The sequence below is a fragment of the Schistocerca nitens genome, chromosome 9, assembly GCF_023898315.1.
Source record: "Schistocerca nitens isolate TAMUIC-IGC-003100 chromosome 9, iqSchNite1.1, whole genome shotgun sequence".
Lineage (NCBI taxonomy): Eukaryota > Metazoa > Arthropoda > Insecta > Orthoptera > Acrididae > Schistocerca > Schistocerca nitens.
The window spans coordinates 330,030,691-330,047,400 of record NC_064622.1 but is presented as its reverse complement, the minus strand read 5'-3'; the positions used below and the strand labels follow the sequence as shown (position 1 = coordinate 330,047,400).

General features: G+C 41.3%; 1 protein-coding gene across 1 annotated transcript in view; it reads right to left on the bottom strand.

The window, feature by feature from the left end:
- The window catches only part of LOC126203601 (cellular tumor antigen p53-like), a 95,531-nt gene that overhangs the window by 59,498 nt on the left and 19,323 nt on the right, over positions 1 to 16,710 (bottom strand). The window contains exons 3-4 of the mRNA XM_049937967.1: positions 14,370 to 14,555; positions 3,988 to 4,174 (exon numbers count right to left, since the gene is read on the bottom strand). Coding sequence (XP_049793924.1) covers positions 3,988 to 4,174; positions 14,370 to 14,555 — 373 coding nt within the window. The remainder of the gene's footprint in view (positions 1 to 3,987; positions 4,175 to 14,369; positions 14,556 to 16,710) is intronic.

The window sequence follows — 16,710 nt, the reverse complement described above, 5'->3', positions numbered from 1 at the left end:
ACACAGTGGACGCGGCCGCGCCGCCCTGAACCTCCGCGACGTCGCACCACGCTTCCAGCTGTTGACCTGCTGCGTGAGAGACTTCATACGATTGAGCAATGGACAGGACTTCCTCGAGGGAAGGGTCTTCTAACTGCAGGGCCCGTTGCCAGACCTCCCTATCAGGGGCCGAACGAACAATGACGTCGCGTACCATAACGTGGGCATACGACTCTCGCGACTGCTCCGTGACAAAATGACACTTGCGACTAAGACCGTGCAGGGTAGCGGCCCACGCCCGGTAAGACTGATGGGGCTGTTTCTTGCATTGATAGAACTCGACCCTAGCCGCCACTACACGCGTGCGGCGGCGATAATAGGAAGACAGCAATGAACACAATGCGTCAAAAGACAAGGACGAGGGTTCCTGCAATGGCGCTAGCTGCCGCAAAACTTGATACAGCGAGGGAGATATCCAAGACAAGAAGAGAGCACGACATACCTCCGCATCGGCAACATGAAACGCCTGGAAATGCTGCCAAAGGCGATGTTCATATGCATCCCAATCCTCCGCCGTCTCGTCATACGGGGGAAAGGGAGGGGGGAACTGCGCCGGAGCAGACGGCGTGGAGAGCAACGCCGGAAGCACTTGTTTCATGGTGGCCATGAGCTCCGTCTGCTGCGCCACCAAAACCCGCACCAAATCCTCCATGCTGTGGAGAAGCTGCGAAACCGGAACAACGACGCAACACGCGAAAGAACGACCCTACTCATCGCCAATTGTGTAGTAACACTGTTCACGTTACGTCGCACTTCACTTAGCGTAGACCGGGACTGTGTCCTAGGCATGCCCGATGTTAACTCACTGGGCACGGCCCGTGCTGCCGGAGTTGTTGTTGTTCTTGTTGTTACACCGGCAGAGGTCGCGTCCGAATTCTCGCGTGCCCTCTGGTGGACGGGACTCTACTTGCAACAACTACTGCCCGTGACGCGCCGTGCCAATGTGCGCCTCCCGCGATCTTTCTGGTGGCTACTACAATAACTCTATTTCTTTTAAAATCACATTAAAACTTCCTAAATTCAATTTGTTAGACTCATTGTCACTGGTATCCTTTTATGACAGAATGTTTTGTTTTTCTAGTTGAGAAATTTATTCAGAATAATTTTCAATACCTGGGAAATAGTTGGCTTGTGTCTATCATAATTACATCATTTATGAGCACAGTAAGCATATGCTCATCATTCTTTTGGTTGTCATTTGTGTCCCACTCATGTTACATTTCCATTGGAGAGGGCAATTAAGCTTTAGCTACGGGAACATATACTCATTGTTGCTCGAGTTCAGTAAATATTGTCATACTTTCACATACACTGAGGTGACAAAAGTTATGGGATACCTCTTAGTATTGTGTCAGACCTCCTTTGCCTGACATAGTGCAGCAACTTGACATGGCATGGACTCAGCAAGTCCTTGGAAGCCCCTACGGAAATATTGAGCCATGTTGCCTCTATACCCATCCATAATTGTGAAAGTGTTGTCAGTGCAGGATTTTGTGCACGTACTGCCCTCTCGATTAAGTGCCATAAATATGTGATGGGATTCATGTCGGGCAATTCGGTTGGCCAAATCAATCACTCAGACTGTCCAGAATGTTCTTCAAATCAGTGACATGGTACACTGTCACCCACAAAAAATTGCATCGTTGTTTGGGAACATGAATCCATGAGTCTCCAAGTAGCAGAACACAACCATTTCCAGTCAATGATCGGTTCTGTTGGACCAGAGGACCCAGACCAGACCATTCCATTCCATTCACAATATTATGGGGTCACCACCAGCTTGCACAGTGCTTTGTTGACAACTTGGGTCCATGGCTTCATGGGGTCTATGCCACACTCAAACCATAGAATCAGCTCTTGCCAACTGAAATTGGGACTCATCTGTCATCTACAGCCCGACTGATACAGCCAAAAGCCCAGGAAGGTATTGCAGGGTGGTGATGTGATGTGCTGTTAGCAAAGCCACTCATGTTTGTCATCTGCTGCCTTAGTCCATTAATGCCAAATTTCGTCACTCTGTCCCATCAAATACATTCATCATACATCCCACACTGATTTCCACAGTGTTACCACAGACAACTCTACAAAACACCACTGCCCTCAGTTGTTAAGTGAATGCCAAGAAGAAGAGAAAAGAAAAAAACAACCACCACAACAGTTCATAGTTCATTTATTATTACTGCAATCTAAACCACTTTTAGTTGATGCAGGATTTTCTAATTTCTCTGCAGAAGTAAGATGGCTAGATACTTGACAGCTCTGGAGGGAACACAAATTGTAGTAAGCTATGAAGCCTGTAATTCAGTGTTGCTGTGCAGAAGTGGTAGTGTGTAGTGAAGGGAAGAAATGAAATGCATCATGAAAGCATCAGCAACTGGAACACCAAGTATCCAATATGGTTTCAATGTAGGGCTCACATGTATGTGCCCATCCATTGGCTCTTCAGTCTGATGGAAATATGGAATTGGTTCACAACTGATATGCAAGGCAACAGGCAAAGCAGGTCTCTAAACATTAGAAAGATAAAGATTATAGTTTAACTTCCCACTGATGATGTCTCATACTTTTAGATGACTGGATGGTGATTTAAACCCCTCTCCTTCTGAACACGGGGTAGATGTGTCTTAACTACACCACCACCTAGATCCGAGCTCTCTGTACGATTAAAATGTTTAATGGTCAAAACACTTATTATGCACAGGAACGTACACTTGGAGAGTGTGACTGCAGAATGGTATTTGGGGACATGATAATGTGCTGACACAAGTTCTGACAACAATAGTTTGAAAATGCTCCGTGGTTCGATAAAGCTGTTCTCCACATTAATGGTTTTATAAATTAACATAATTCCCACCACTGGTTTGAACAGGGTTGTAAAGTAAAGAAGAGAAGCAATCAAAATTTCTAAAAGTGATTGTATGGTGGGTAATGACATCTAATACTGCTCTCAACTCGTATCTGCTACATGAAGTGAAGGCTACCGACAATTACATCCAAATGTGAAACAAGTTTGGATCATATTTTAATGAGTAAATCTTATAGAAGTTAGCCAACAAGGCCTTCATCAAAAATAGATGACACACACACACACACACACACACACACACACACACACACACACACACACAGCCTCTGGCAGCTGAAGCCACACTACGAGCAGCAGCATGATGGGAGAGGCAACTGGGAGGGGGGAGGGGATAAGGAGGAGGCTGGGGCAGGAAGGGGGAGGGATAGCAGGGTAGGGGTGGTGGCAGTGAAGTGCTGTTGGGGAGCATGCAGGGCTGAGGTAGAGAGAGGGTGGGACAGCTAGGTGCAGTCCAGAGGGGAAGGGGGGCGGGGGGAGGGGTTAAGCGGAAAAGGGGAGAAGTAAAAGACTGGGTGCATTGGTTGGTGGAATAGAGGGCTGTGTAGTGCTGGAATGGGAACAGTGAAGGGGCTAGATGGGTGAGGACCATGACTAACGAACACTGTGGTACCTGTCTTGAATTGTAAGATATGTAACCATTTTCTTATCTAACAAGGTATATGTACACAAACTGTTATCACAGCTTTTACAACCGCTTTATATTAAAATTTTAATGCGCAGTTTATTAGTAGACACCCACACATATATAGCTGCTGTCCCACAGCTCATAATATATTGTTCAAAGCCAGTGACGAACTTAAGCTGTGTATAAAAAGAGAATAAACCAGCTCAATCCTTTAAGAAAGACATCAATTGTTACTAGAAAAAAGTGAAAACCAATCTTTTCAAGGTTGGTTAGGGTGCATAATTATTTGTAGAATATTTGATCTTTTTATTAATTTTTCTTCACATATTTAGGTTCGGTGAATAAATCTTAAATACTAGATACAATTTTCTAAATTTGTAATCCTTTGTGAGCCAGAAATACAATCAACTTATCAGCTATGCTAGTTTATGCATGAGAAGACTACTAGTCATGTTACCTTTTCCTTCCTGAGTGTCAGATGCCACATGAGTTAAGCATCGCACAACTACATGCTGCTGGTCATTGGAGCTTACATACACTGGGAGAGCGCGTACGTACAGATCTGTGACGTGAGGATTCAGCCGAAACTTCACTGGTACATTTTTGTTGATATTCACAAATATCTTATTCAGATTAGCTGAGTACTGTGAAACAATAGTAGGTTCCAAATTAGTGATAAGTAAAAATGACAGAGGTTATTATCAAATTAATGGATACAGGTAATTGAACAACACGACTTAGGCATTCAACTACTTTCAGCCACTTGTACAACAGCATTTCACTGCAGAATAGATGCATACAATGGAAGTATAATTGCAGACAAATTATGTATCATACTGCAGGTCCTGAAACTGACCCAGCTGCTCCAAAATATCAATTTACGGCGATTGAGGTTGCCAGTTTAAATGTTACAGTTCATATGTACATACGTAAAAACTACATATCAATACAACTAACACAGCTAAATGAAGTCTGAAATGCAACTGCTAATGTCAAGTAATATTGCAGAACACTATACATGAAGCTAATGTACAACCAGATACACAAATACGAGGGCCGTTCAGAAAGTAACCTCCGGTTGATTTAAAAAAATACACCAACATAAATAAAAATATTTTAATATATACATCTTACAACTACATCTTTGCACTATTTTTCTACATAGTCTCCATAGCGATTGAGGCACTTATCGTATCTCTTCACAAGCTTTGAAATTCCTTCTGCATAAAAATCACCCGCTTGTGCCTGGAGCCAGCCTGTGACCGCATCTTTGAGCTTTTCGTCGTCATCAAACCGCTGTGACCCGAGCCATTTCTTCAAATGCATGAAGAGGTGATAATCACTTGGCGCCAGGTCTGGGCTGTAAGGTGGATGGTTGATAACGTCCCACTTGAAGGACTCAAGAAGGGCCGTTGTTCTGCGAGTAGAGTGAGGACGGGCGTTATCGTGCAAAAAAACGATACCGGAAGTCAGCATACCACGGCGTTTGTTCTGTATAGCCCATTGTAACTTTTTTATTGTTTCACAGTACACGTCTTGATTAATGGTCGTACCACGTTCCATGAATTCAACCAACAACACCCCTTTGGCATCCCAAAACACCATTGCCATCAGTTTTCTGGCAGAAAAATCTTGCGAGGCTTTTCTTGGTTTGGTAGGCGAATTTGAATGTGCCCACATCTTTGATTGTTCTTTTGTCTCAGGGTTCACGTACTTAATCCAGGTTTCGTCACCGGTCACGATTCTGTTTAACAATGGTTCTCCTTCGTCCTCATAACGTGACAGAAAGTCTAGTGCAGAGGCCATTCTTTGAGTTTTGTGGTGGTCGGTAAGAATTTTGGGCACCCATCGTGCACAGAACTTACGGTAATCCAATCTTGCTGTCACTATCTCGTACAAGAGAGTCTTAGAAATCTGTGGAAAACCAGTAGACAACTCCGACATTGAGAAACGTCGATTTTCACGAACTTTTGCATCAACTGTCTGAACGAGTTCGTCAGTCACCAATGATGGTCTACCACTCCTCTCTTCATCATGAACGTTTTCTCGTCCACTTTTAAATAAACGTACCCATTCACGGACAACTCCTTCACTCATAACTCTTGGTCCGTACACGGCACAAAGCTCATGATGAATAGCTGCTGCAGAATATCCTTTGGCTGTTTTTATGACAGCACGCACTTCACATTTGGCGGGGTTTTCTATTGCAGCACACATTTCAAACTGCCACAAAAACTAAACTAGCGCAGGTACGATGTTCACTCGACCACGGCTTGATGCCGACTGACCTGTTGAGTGCGTGAACGCACAGATGGCGTCGCTACTCCCCCCACAACCCGCACTGTGACCAATCGGAGGTTACTTTCTGAACCGCCCTCGTATATTTCATATATATACGGCCAAAAAGGGAGAAGGGGAGGGGCCAGGAGAGAAACAGAGAAGGGGAGGGGATGGGAGAGAAATAGAGAAGGGGATGGGAGAAGAGAGGAGAGAAACAGAGAAGGGCAAAAACTGTAGGTGCATTGACAATCAAAGGCCAAAGGCTTGTGCAGTGCTAGAGTGGGAGCATGGAAGGGGATAGGTACGTGGAGAATAGGGATTAGCCAAGGTTGAGGCCAGGGTCTTATGGGAATGAAGGATATGTTGTAGGGATAGTCCTGAAGTGTGCAATTCAGAACAGCTGGCATTGGTAAGAAGGATTCAAATGGCACAGGCTGTGAAGCAGTCACTGACATAAAGCACATTGTGTTGGGTAGCACGATCAGCAACTGGATGGTCCAGCTATCTCTTGACCACAGTTTGGTGCTGGCCTTTTGTGCAGACAGATAGCTTGTTAATTGTCATGCCCTCATAAAAAGCAGCACAATAGTTGAATCTTGTTTTGTAGATCATGTGGCTGCTTTCACAGTAAGCCCTGCATTTGATTGGATGGGATAGGAGACACCTGTGACACAATTGGAGTAGGTGGTTGTGGGAGGATGCATGAGACAGGACCTGCATTTTGGTCTGTCACAGGGACATGAGGCGAGGGGTGGGGGCAGGGCTAAAATGGGGTGGACGAGGATATAGTGTAGGTTCTGTAGGCAGCAGAGAACCACTGTGGGTGTGATGGGAGGGGGGGGGGGGTAGTGGGCAAGATATTTCTCATTTCCAGGTGTGATGAGTGGTATTTCAAACTCTGGCAGAGAATGTGATTCGGCTTTACCAGTCCTGCGTGGTACGGAGTTGCGAGAGGCGTGCTCTTTAGTAGCCGAACAGTGGGTACGTGGGAGGTGGTTGGTGACTGGAGAGACAAGGCATGGGAGATCTGTTCCTGAACAAGGTTTAAAAAAAATGGCTCTGAGCACTATGGGACTTAACATCTCAGGTCATTAATCCCCTAGAACTTAGAACTACTCAAACCTAACTAACCTAAGGACATCACACACATTCATGCTTGAGGCAGGATTCGAACCTGCGACCATAGCAGTCGCGCGGTTCCAGACTGAAGTGCCTAGAACCGCTTGGCCACCAGCGGCCAGCTCCTGAACAAGGTTGGGAAAGTAATTTCAGTATGTGAGGGCCTCAGTGATGCTCCTGGCATATTTGGAGAGGCATTGTTCATTACTACAGATGTGACAACCATGCATGGCTAGGCTGTCTGGAAGGGACTTCTTGGTATAGGATGGGTGGTACCTGTGAAAGTGCAGGTATTGTTGGTGGTTGACAGGTTTGATGTGGACAGAGGAATTGATATAGCTGAAGGTAACTTGCTGGACTGATAAGGACCAGATGAAGCAAATGGAGGAAAGCGTGTTGAGGTTCTGGAGGAAAGTTGATAGGGTTTCCTCATACTCGGTTCAGGTCACAAAGATGTTATCAATGAATCGGAATCAGATGAGAGGTTTAGGATCCTGGGTGGGTAGGAAGGATTCCTCTAGATGATCAATGAATAGGTTGGCTTAGGATTTTGGCATGCAGGTGGCCATTGCTGGACCATGGAGTACACTTCCCTGACCCCTTACCGTCCAGGTCCAGAGCAACTGAATAACATTCTCTGCCAGGCTTTTGACTACACATCATCATGCCCTAAAATAAGGAACATCCTCCCCACCCCATCTACAGTAGCCCTCCTCTGCCCGCCGAACCTATGCAATATCCTTTGCCATCCCTGTCCACCGATTCACCAAAATTCTTTAGCCCAGTCAGGGAAGGCCAAACAAGATTGACAGGAGGAAAAAATTCAATGCAGTCGCAAATTTTTGTACAGTGGTAGAGGTGGGTGGGTGGGGGGGGGGGGGGGGAAGTGTAATGAAAAACAAACATACTAAAAATCTAGACCAGTGGAATGTGGGCATCGGGTGGTGGTGGTGGTGGGAGGGGGGTTAAAGTAACTTTTTTGTTTTTCTTGATTAATTCTAAAATTGTGGCTGCTATTGAAGATATTTCCCAGTATAAAACTGAACTACATTAAATTTCCTACCAAAAAGGTCCTATTCATTTTTTTGTCTTGGACTAATAGTTCTTGCACTACAGGGGATGGGAAAAAAAATCACAGATTATAAAAAAAATAGTGTTTTAATTGGTATAAAATGAATGTTTATTGTTAAATAAAAGGAATTAAGAACAAATATTAAATGTGTGTACCATATCTAAGTGCATGAGAACCATATTAAGGGATATATTGTTTTCTGGGGCTGTAACAGGGTGGAAATGGTGCTGGGGGTTAGAGCAGTGAGGGAAGGTAGGTCCTCGGACTGTGGTCATGTTTCCCTCCTTCATAGGTCTGCAAACTGAACAGTGGACAAGTAATTCCCAGTCTCTTTACACCACTACAACAAAAAATTAACTACAGGGTGTTTCACAAAGTTATACCGCCACTGCCACAGTTAGCCTTGTGAATCACTGGCGACACAGTGCACCGACGCTCCCATGGGTTGTTTATTTTCTACAAAGTGTGTTAACACAATACTGAATACATATATAAGTTGCTAATATTAGTAACAAAAGAAATTCATATGGACAGATTCTACATAAATCTCTGTACACTGTTCTGAGCTGCTAGACGGGAAATTGATTCTTAGTCATCCTGTACTGTAGTTGTAGCGTTCTCCCAAGAGGGACGACTTCCTCCTCCACACATGCTGCTGGTTTTCAGTTTACAGATAGACTACAACTCCCCAGCATTTCCTCTCCAGTTCTCTTATGAACCAGACAAAAAATTTCACTGAGCCTATGTTTACACAGTGATGTTATTTTCAGTTGACTGGGTGAGTACTATGCGCATTTGTTACACGAGTTTTATGTACAATACTTTCCTATACACAAAAGCTAAGAAGTTCTTAACTTATAAGTGTGATGACGTCAGTGAGCTACGTAGTGTTGATGGGGAAGGGATTGGATTGGTAAATGTGATATCTTGTTGCTGTCTGTTGTTGACAGCCTATTTTAAAGCCATGTAATCATGTTACAGTTACCTGGTGGTATTTTACGGTATGACCATAAAGTAACTGCTTTTCTCTCACCCTTAATTACTGGTAGACTGCATATACATTCAAGAATTCCTGGCAATTAGAGTAAGCTGCACTGAGTGGAGCCACTTTTCACATCAGCAGCAAACCTTGCAGGGTTGGTGTCAATACACCTGATGGGATAGGAGTAATCATGTTGAAACCTACAACAGTAATTTGCTGTAATGCATTGCTTGGCTTATGTTGAAATATCTGAAGTTCCATAACAGCCAGGTGAGCCACTTCTGTTACGGTATAGAGGGAGCTAACTGGGGCCTCTGGGTCTCTTCATATACTGGGAGAGCTGAGACTGGAGTGATGCATTTCACACCCCTCACTCTGTGAAATGCATTCCAGACAATGATAGTGGAGACAACTAAATCAGCATTGTGAATGCTTATTGCTAGCATGTTACACTTGGAACAGGCTCTTCATTGCGGTACACAGTTAACAGCTCCAGCTGTGGTGCTGTTTCACGTAATAGCTCGCTTAACAACTGATAATACAAACTCACTTAACAAACTGAAAATAGCTCCACTAAATAAACAAGAACTTAATGAAGATGATTCACAAAATCAGAAGAGAGCACTGGACAGGAAATGTGGGGGAGGTATAGTGTGTCTGTAAACTGAAAGGTGAGGAACACTTGTGACAATTATTGGTGATTAAAGGTTATAACAACTTGTGGCAGGGGAAGTTGTCTTACCGGAAGGGTGCTACGGCTGTTGTACAGGATAATGAAGAATCAATTTTCCCGCAGCAGTGTAGAACAGTGTGCAAAGCCTTACGTAGAATCTACCCACATGTGTTTCTTGCATTAGTATAGCAATTCACATGTGTATTCCATGAAGTGTTAACACCCTTTGCGAAAAATGAACACTCTCATGCATGTCTGCAAACTGCATCACCAGTGTTTCATAGTCGGTAATACTTTGTGGAACACCATGTAGTTGCTTTGTTTATGTAGTTCAGTAGAGAGAATGGAGAACTGTCTGTTCACTCTACAGTCTGCAGACCTACGAAGGAGGGGAGTACATTACCAGAAACCAGCGACTTTCCTACCCTCAAGCTTCCAACCATTGCCTGGCCTTCCTTTCCACCCTGTTACACAATTTACCCCTGTTCTGCACTTATATATGGTATACACATTTAATATTTGTTTTTTACGTATGTCATTTAACAATAAACATTACTTTTTGCTATTAAAAGCTTATTTTTAAAAAACTGGGATGTTTCCATAGCCTGCAATGCAGAAAATATTAGTCCTAGATAAAAAAAAAATGAATAGTACCCTTTTTGCAGGAAATTTCATGTACTTCAATTCTGTACAGGAAAAGGTTTGCTAGAAACTATGGTTTTATGAGTTAATCTCCCTGATCTCCCCCCCCCCCTTGCCCCAGCCCATGTTCACACCCCACCAGTCAGCATCTTTAGTATGTTTTTTATGATGCTTCCCTTCCACAATATAAAAATTTGCAAATACAAGAATTTTTTCAACTTATTTTCTTTGTTGACTGAACTCTTTGTTTCATATCCCTGCAATAGACCTAGATTAAAGATTTCTCCCATACATCTTCCAGTCCTGTCATAGGCATCCCCTATCCAATCAAAGACAGCGCTAACTGTGAACGCAGCCATGTAATCTTCAAACTTAGTGGCAACCAAGATGCTGCTTCCTATGAGGGCACGATGATAACGAGCTGTCTGTCATCATGAATGGCCAGCATCAAACTGTGGCCCAAGAGACAGCTGGACCACACAGTTGTTGAATGTGCTACCCAATACAACGTGTTTCACTTTCATAACTGCTTCACAGCCTGTGCCCTTTGGATCCTTCCTACTAACACCAGCTTTTCTGAACTGTGCAGATCAAAATTCTCCATACAACCTATCCTCCATCCTGGCCTCAACCTTGTCCATATCCTATACCTACCTATCCCCTTCCATGCTCCCACTTCAGCATTATATGTGCCTTTTATTTTGCCAGTGCACCTACAGTCTTTTCCCCTCATCTACTCTACTCCTCCCCTCTCTCTTTTCTGTCTCTCTCCTTCCCTTCACCCTCCCAGCACAGCCACCCAACTCTACACCTAGCGGCACTATCCTGTCCGCACCATATTCCTCCATGCTCCCACAAACAGCACAAGATTTTTCCTCACCCATACCTTGATATCTCCCCCCCCCCCTCTGCCCCCATGCTTCCTCCCTACACCCACCACCCATCCTAGATTACTGCTCATGTCAAACACACAGTCACAGTCAGGCCACAGCAGTCAGAGACAATGGCCACGTGTGTGTATGAGTTGTGCTTTTGTGTGTATGCGTGTGTTTTCTATTTCTGAAGCAGGACCTTTTTCCCCGAAAGCTGAAATGTTTAATTGCCTTTTTCATTGTGTCTGTCTGCATCTCAACACCACCTCTATATGCGGTGGGTAGCAATCTATCCAATTCATAATATTGTTGTTACAGAAATCAGTTAGTACTCGAGTCACTGCTTCTAATGTTGCACCTTCAAATGAGAACATGTAGTCATATTGTTAGCACATTTGCTAGAAGTCATCTGGTTGACAAAGTTTATTTACTAAAGTAATTCATTTTCTGTTATGTGGTGGAGTAGTACTTTGTTAGAAGTTTCATTGTTCCAAAAGTCTTCCTCCACATCAGAGTGTAGCCGAAAAGCATTTATTTATTATTTATTTATTATTATTTATTTATTTTATTTATCCATCCGTTGACAATAAATATTGTATGGATGTTGTCAAGGGTACATGTAAGCCATTTCAAAGAAATGGGACACAAACAATATATACGTAAAAAAGTGCAAAACAAAATAATACAATGAAGTTAATAATACTAATACAATGAAATTAATATAGCCTATATACATTCTTGCTTGTTATTTTAAACGCATAGTCTGCTTTTCATAAGACTAGTTTTGTCCTCCCTAAACAGCAAGTCCTTATATGCACAACACTGCTTAAGTATATATTTACATCACACAACAGCTGTCCTTTAAGTATGTAAATGTAATGAATGATTACGTACAGCTAGAGTATTTTCCATTTTGCCTTTATAAATATCATCAGAAAAAATTTATTGACCTACATAGTCATTTACAGAATAAAAACATTGTTCTACTAGAAGTTTTTTAAATTCTGTTTTAAATTTGTTATCATCTTCTAACCGCCTGGTGTTGACTGGCAGTGTGTTGTACAGTTTTGCACAGATATGGCTCACAAGCCTTTGTGTATTCATTCTTTTTGTTCGCTGAGTATGGAGTGCTGTGCTATTACGGGTATTGTAGTTATGAAAGTCGGCATTTGTCTGAAAATCTGCAATGTGGGTCCTGACATACAATACACATTTGTATATGTATAATGATGGTATAGTAAGTATTCTAAGCTTTTTGAATATGGGTTTGCAGTGCGTCTGTGGATTACTGTGAGTTATTATTCGGATGGCCCTCTTCTGCAACAAAAAAATTTGTTTTACACGCCCTGTTGTGGAACCCCAAAATATTATTCCGTATGTGGCAAGAGATTGAAAATACCCGAAATATGCCATTCTGGCATCCTCTGAGGTACAAACATTTGCAATAATTCTGAGGGCAAAACAGGCTGAATTAAGTTTCTGTGCAAGTTTTATTATGTGGTCATTAAAATTTAAGTTTTCATCCACATGAATCCCCAGCAATTTTGTGGATGTCACTCTGTCTAAGGCTTTGTCACCCCACACCAGATCGAGATTTACATTTTGACATCTTTTCCCAAACTGCATATAATTTGTTTTATTTACATTCAATGTCAACCTGTTTGCATTGAACCAAGAGTGGATGTAATTTAGTACTTTATCAGCAGTTGTTGGTAGCAATTGCTTTGGTGCACTTATTATCACACTAGTATCATCTGCAAATATTATTGCTTTGGCTGCATCATCTGAGGTGTGAAAATCATTTATATAGACAAGAAACAATGTGGGCCCTCCTATTTCTACATTTTTTGCCTCTGATACTGGATTTATTTTGTGGTTGGAGTAAGTTGATGTCAGTTGTGCTTGTAAATCTTTACAGAATAGTGCATTGGACATTGTGTTGTTGCTTTTATTGCAGCAACCATATAAAAACAAAACTGGAGGCATTATTCACATGTACTGAGCAAAAGTGAATGAGGAGAGCTGATATTCCATGAGAGTTCAAAACAAGCAAACCTGCATCCTTAACATATCTTGATGTGGTCTGCACTATTGTTATCTTACTGCCTGCATTAGTCTGTTTTCCTCTACAAGTTCGGAGTTACGAAACCGTTAATCCCCCCCCCCCCCCCCATTTCCCCTCTGTTTGCAACTTTACAACATGGAAGATGACTTAATATAGCTTCCATGTGAAGCACAGACAATAGGTCTGAAGATTTGAGCCTCATGATTGCTGAGTTGTTAGCAAAATATTGTCATTCATTCCTTTATTTTACAAGACAGTAATGCACAAGCATAACCATGACTGTACTACTAAAATAAGTTTTGAAATCTAGCAGTATTACGATACTGACACTATTTGTGGAAGCTTAAAAAACAATTTATTTGTGACAATACTGACTTGCAAATAATAGATAGCGTTCGACAGTAAGTGGGATGTTTGACACAGTGTGTTATTCAGAGTCACGAGCTGCATTTTCCCTGGATTTTTTAAAAATACTCTCAGTTTTGTTGTACCGTAGGTGGAATCAGGCCAACAAACGACTGCTAATACCAATATATCTTTTAATGGCCCACTTCAAGAGAAAACATAGGTTTGATTTTCTTTTAACACAACATCTGAAGCATATTTGATGTGCCTAATCAATAATGTTATATCATATTAGTCTGGTTTAATATTAGTCTGAAGTAGATGTGTCGATAGTGGCATGACTAGACATGTCTTACAGCACTAACTACAGTAATCACCAGAAGATACTGAACTATTGCTTCAAAGGAATACTGTGGGACTTAGATAATGCAATCTGAAAGCCAAGCTGTGAAGTGTATTTGCAAATTTACATAGTTGTGATAAAAACTGTGACAAGTAATCAGGAAAATTTACTTTAAGTTTTATAAATGAAGAGAGAAACATTTCTACTTAACAAGCAGGCAAACACAGAAGGAAACATTCTCTATCTCTGTGTCAGAGATTAATTTTCTGGTAAACCAACAAAACTGATCTCAATAGCAAAATATTAAATCATGATCTAGCAGTCACCTGCAGATGTTTTATCAGTTAACTATGCTTTTCGGTAACAAATGGGATGGCTGAATGAAAATCTGGCAGTTAAATTAATTTTTTCTTACAACAAAACCAATCTTTACGAAGCATACATACTAGGCAGTCTGGCCCATCAGGGTGTATCTGTGCTGCAAAATTATAATCACCCGCAAGTGGAGATACACTTGGTAAGGCACAAGTTGCAGATGGAACATTTCTAAATCCAGCACTCTGTGCATCCTGCACCACTAGAGACTGTGGATTTAAAAGAATATCTCTTGTGTCAGGAAGATCCCAGTTAACCTGTGTAAAAGAAGTCACTTTTTTTAAAAAAAAATCTCATCACATACTGTGAAATATATCAACTTACCACATATACTATTAATTTCTTCAGATTAACTCTAGCTGCTAAGCTGTGATATCAATCCACTGGTACAATCTACTAAATTATATTTTGGAAAAACAACATTTTATGTAAATATCATATTTGTAAATAATTAGATGCACATTTCTTTTATAAAAACTATTTAAAGTTTACAACACAATTCTATGAACTCCATACAAAATCACTATTTATAATAATGGAAACTCCAAGGCAAAAGAAACAAACAAACGAAAAAATTCAAAACCAGCAATAATTCACATGCAAATGAATGGATGACAGATATATTTACAGTTAAAGCTTGTAAAATAGAACTAACTTTCAAACTTCTGCTCTATTTTTATAACTATACTCTCTCTCTCTCTCTCTCTCTCACACACACACACACACACACACACACACACACACACACACTATTTTCTATGGCAGTGGAAGTACTGATCTGTATGCAACAGTAACAAAGAGAAACTGACAAAGAATGTGTAATGAAGTACTGGGAGGCAGAAAAGGGAGAGACATTAATCCACTGCGCGCACGCGTGTGTGTGTGTGCGTGTGTGTGTGTGTGTGTGTGTGTGTGTGTGTGTGTGAGGATGCACTCGGGCTTGCACACGCACGTGTGAGTGTAGTATGGGGCATAGGGTGTACTGCAAAACTACAATTCATTTAATACGTGATTCATCGATCCACGTTGTGAAGAAATTACAAGATATGGAATGTGTCAGTTTCACAAGTTGGTTGTGGATACTTTCTATAGTATTGTATAAATAGTACTAACCATTTCATATTAAAAATGTACAAGTTATGTACTATTACAAAAAATTAAATTATTTAAATATGTTGACAATAAAAAAATAAACATGCACACAAATAAGGATTTGGGAATGTATCTGAGTGCTAAAGGTTCATGGATACAACATACTGTGGTTCAGGAAATTTTCTATAGTGTAAACTGAAAGTTGCAATAGGAACTGTCCTACGTTTATTTTTAAACAAGAACTTATCTGCTCTCTACTAAACACTTAATTTGTGAAAGGAGTGTATTAAAATGTTATAGCAACTGAAATTAAACACCTTAATACCATAGTAAGGTTTGTTATGTTCATAGCGGATATCTTCATTTGGTCTAGGATCACGACTGTGATACACACTATTAAGTGGCATACAAATCGTGCCTGAAACATATTTTTGGCGACTTGATGTGGCCACCATTTGGAAACATGTTTTCAAACATGGAGACATCTATCCATAGCAGTTTAGGTACAGATCAAAGCAATCAATATCTGAGGCCAGCTATGCCAGCTACCCTGTCACCGTTGCATTGTGCTAGCGTTTGTTTGTATCTCACATTGTGTTGTCTGTTGTTTAGAGTTGTTTGCTATCGTGCTATGATGTGTTTTCGCTTGATTTTTCTGGAAGAAGAGAGTGTGGAATGGATAACGCATCAGACTGTTGAATTTTAGCACTTTATAAGGCTGTGGACTGCTTATGGAACATACAAAGCAAGCAGTACAAGAACAATAACAAAAAACACGATGTTCAGCAGAAAAAAAAAGAAGAGGATAGTGTCAAGCAAATCATCATGCAGTGGTGCAAACACTGTATATAAACCTACATGGTTTGGTTATCCACTGCTGAAGTTTCATGAGCCACAAGAAATTACAGACACTGTGGACAAAGAGATACAAAAATTATTCTTGCATGTCTTTATTTGTATTTTATATTGTACTACAACATTCACCCATAGTTATTTTGTCATGGTACACTTCCTTGTGGGCTTAAAAAATTATCTGGAAACTTACCTCGAAGTGTTTGTGTTAGAAGATTTCCATGCTATATGCTGGAGTATAGTAAAAAACGATGCAGTGTCATCTTGTCTTCAAGTACCTGGGATTATCTCATCTGTTTGTGTTTCTATATGAGGAATTGAAGCTTTCTTGTGGGCTATATTGGTTCCTTGCTTCAGGATTTCACCTTAAAAAACTGTGGAGACACATGTATCTAAGGGTGACAGTTCACGCTTCCTCTGGTTGTGGCAACATAGGGTTTTGGAATGGACAAAAAGAAAACCGAAGCC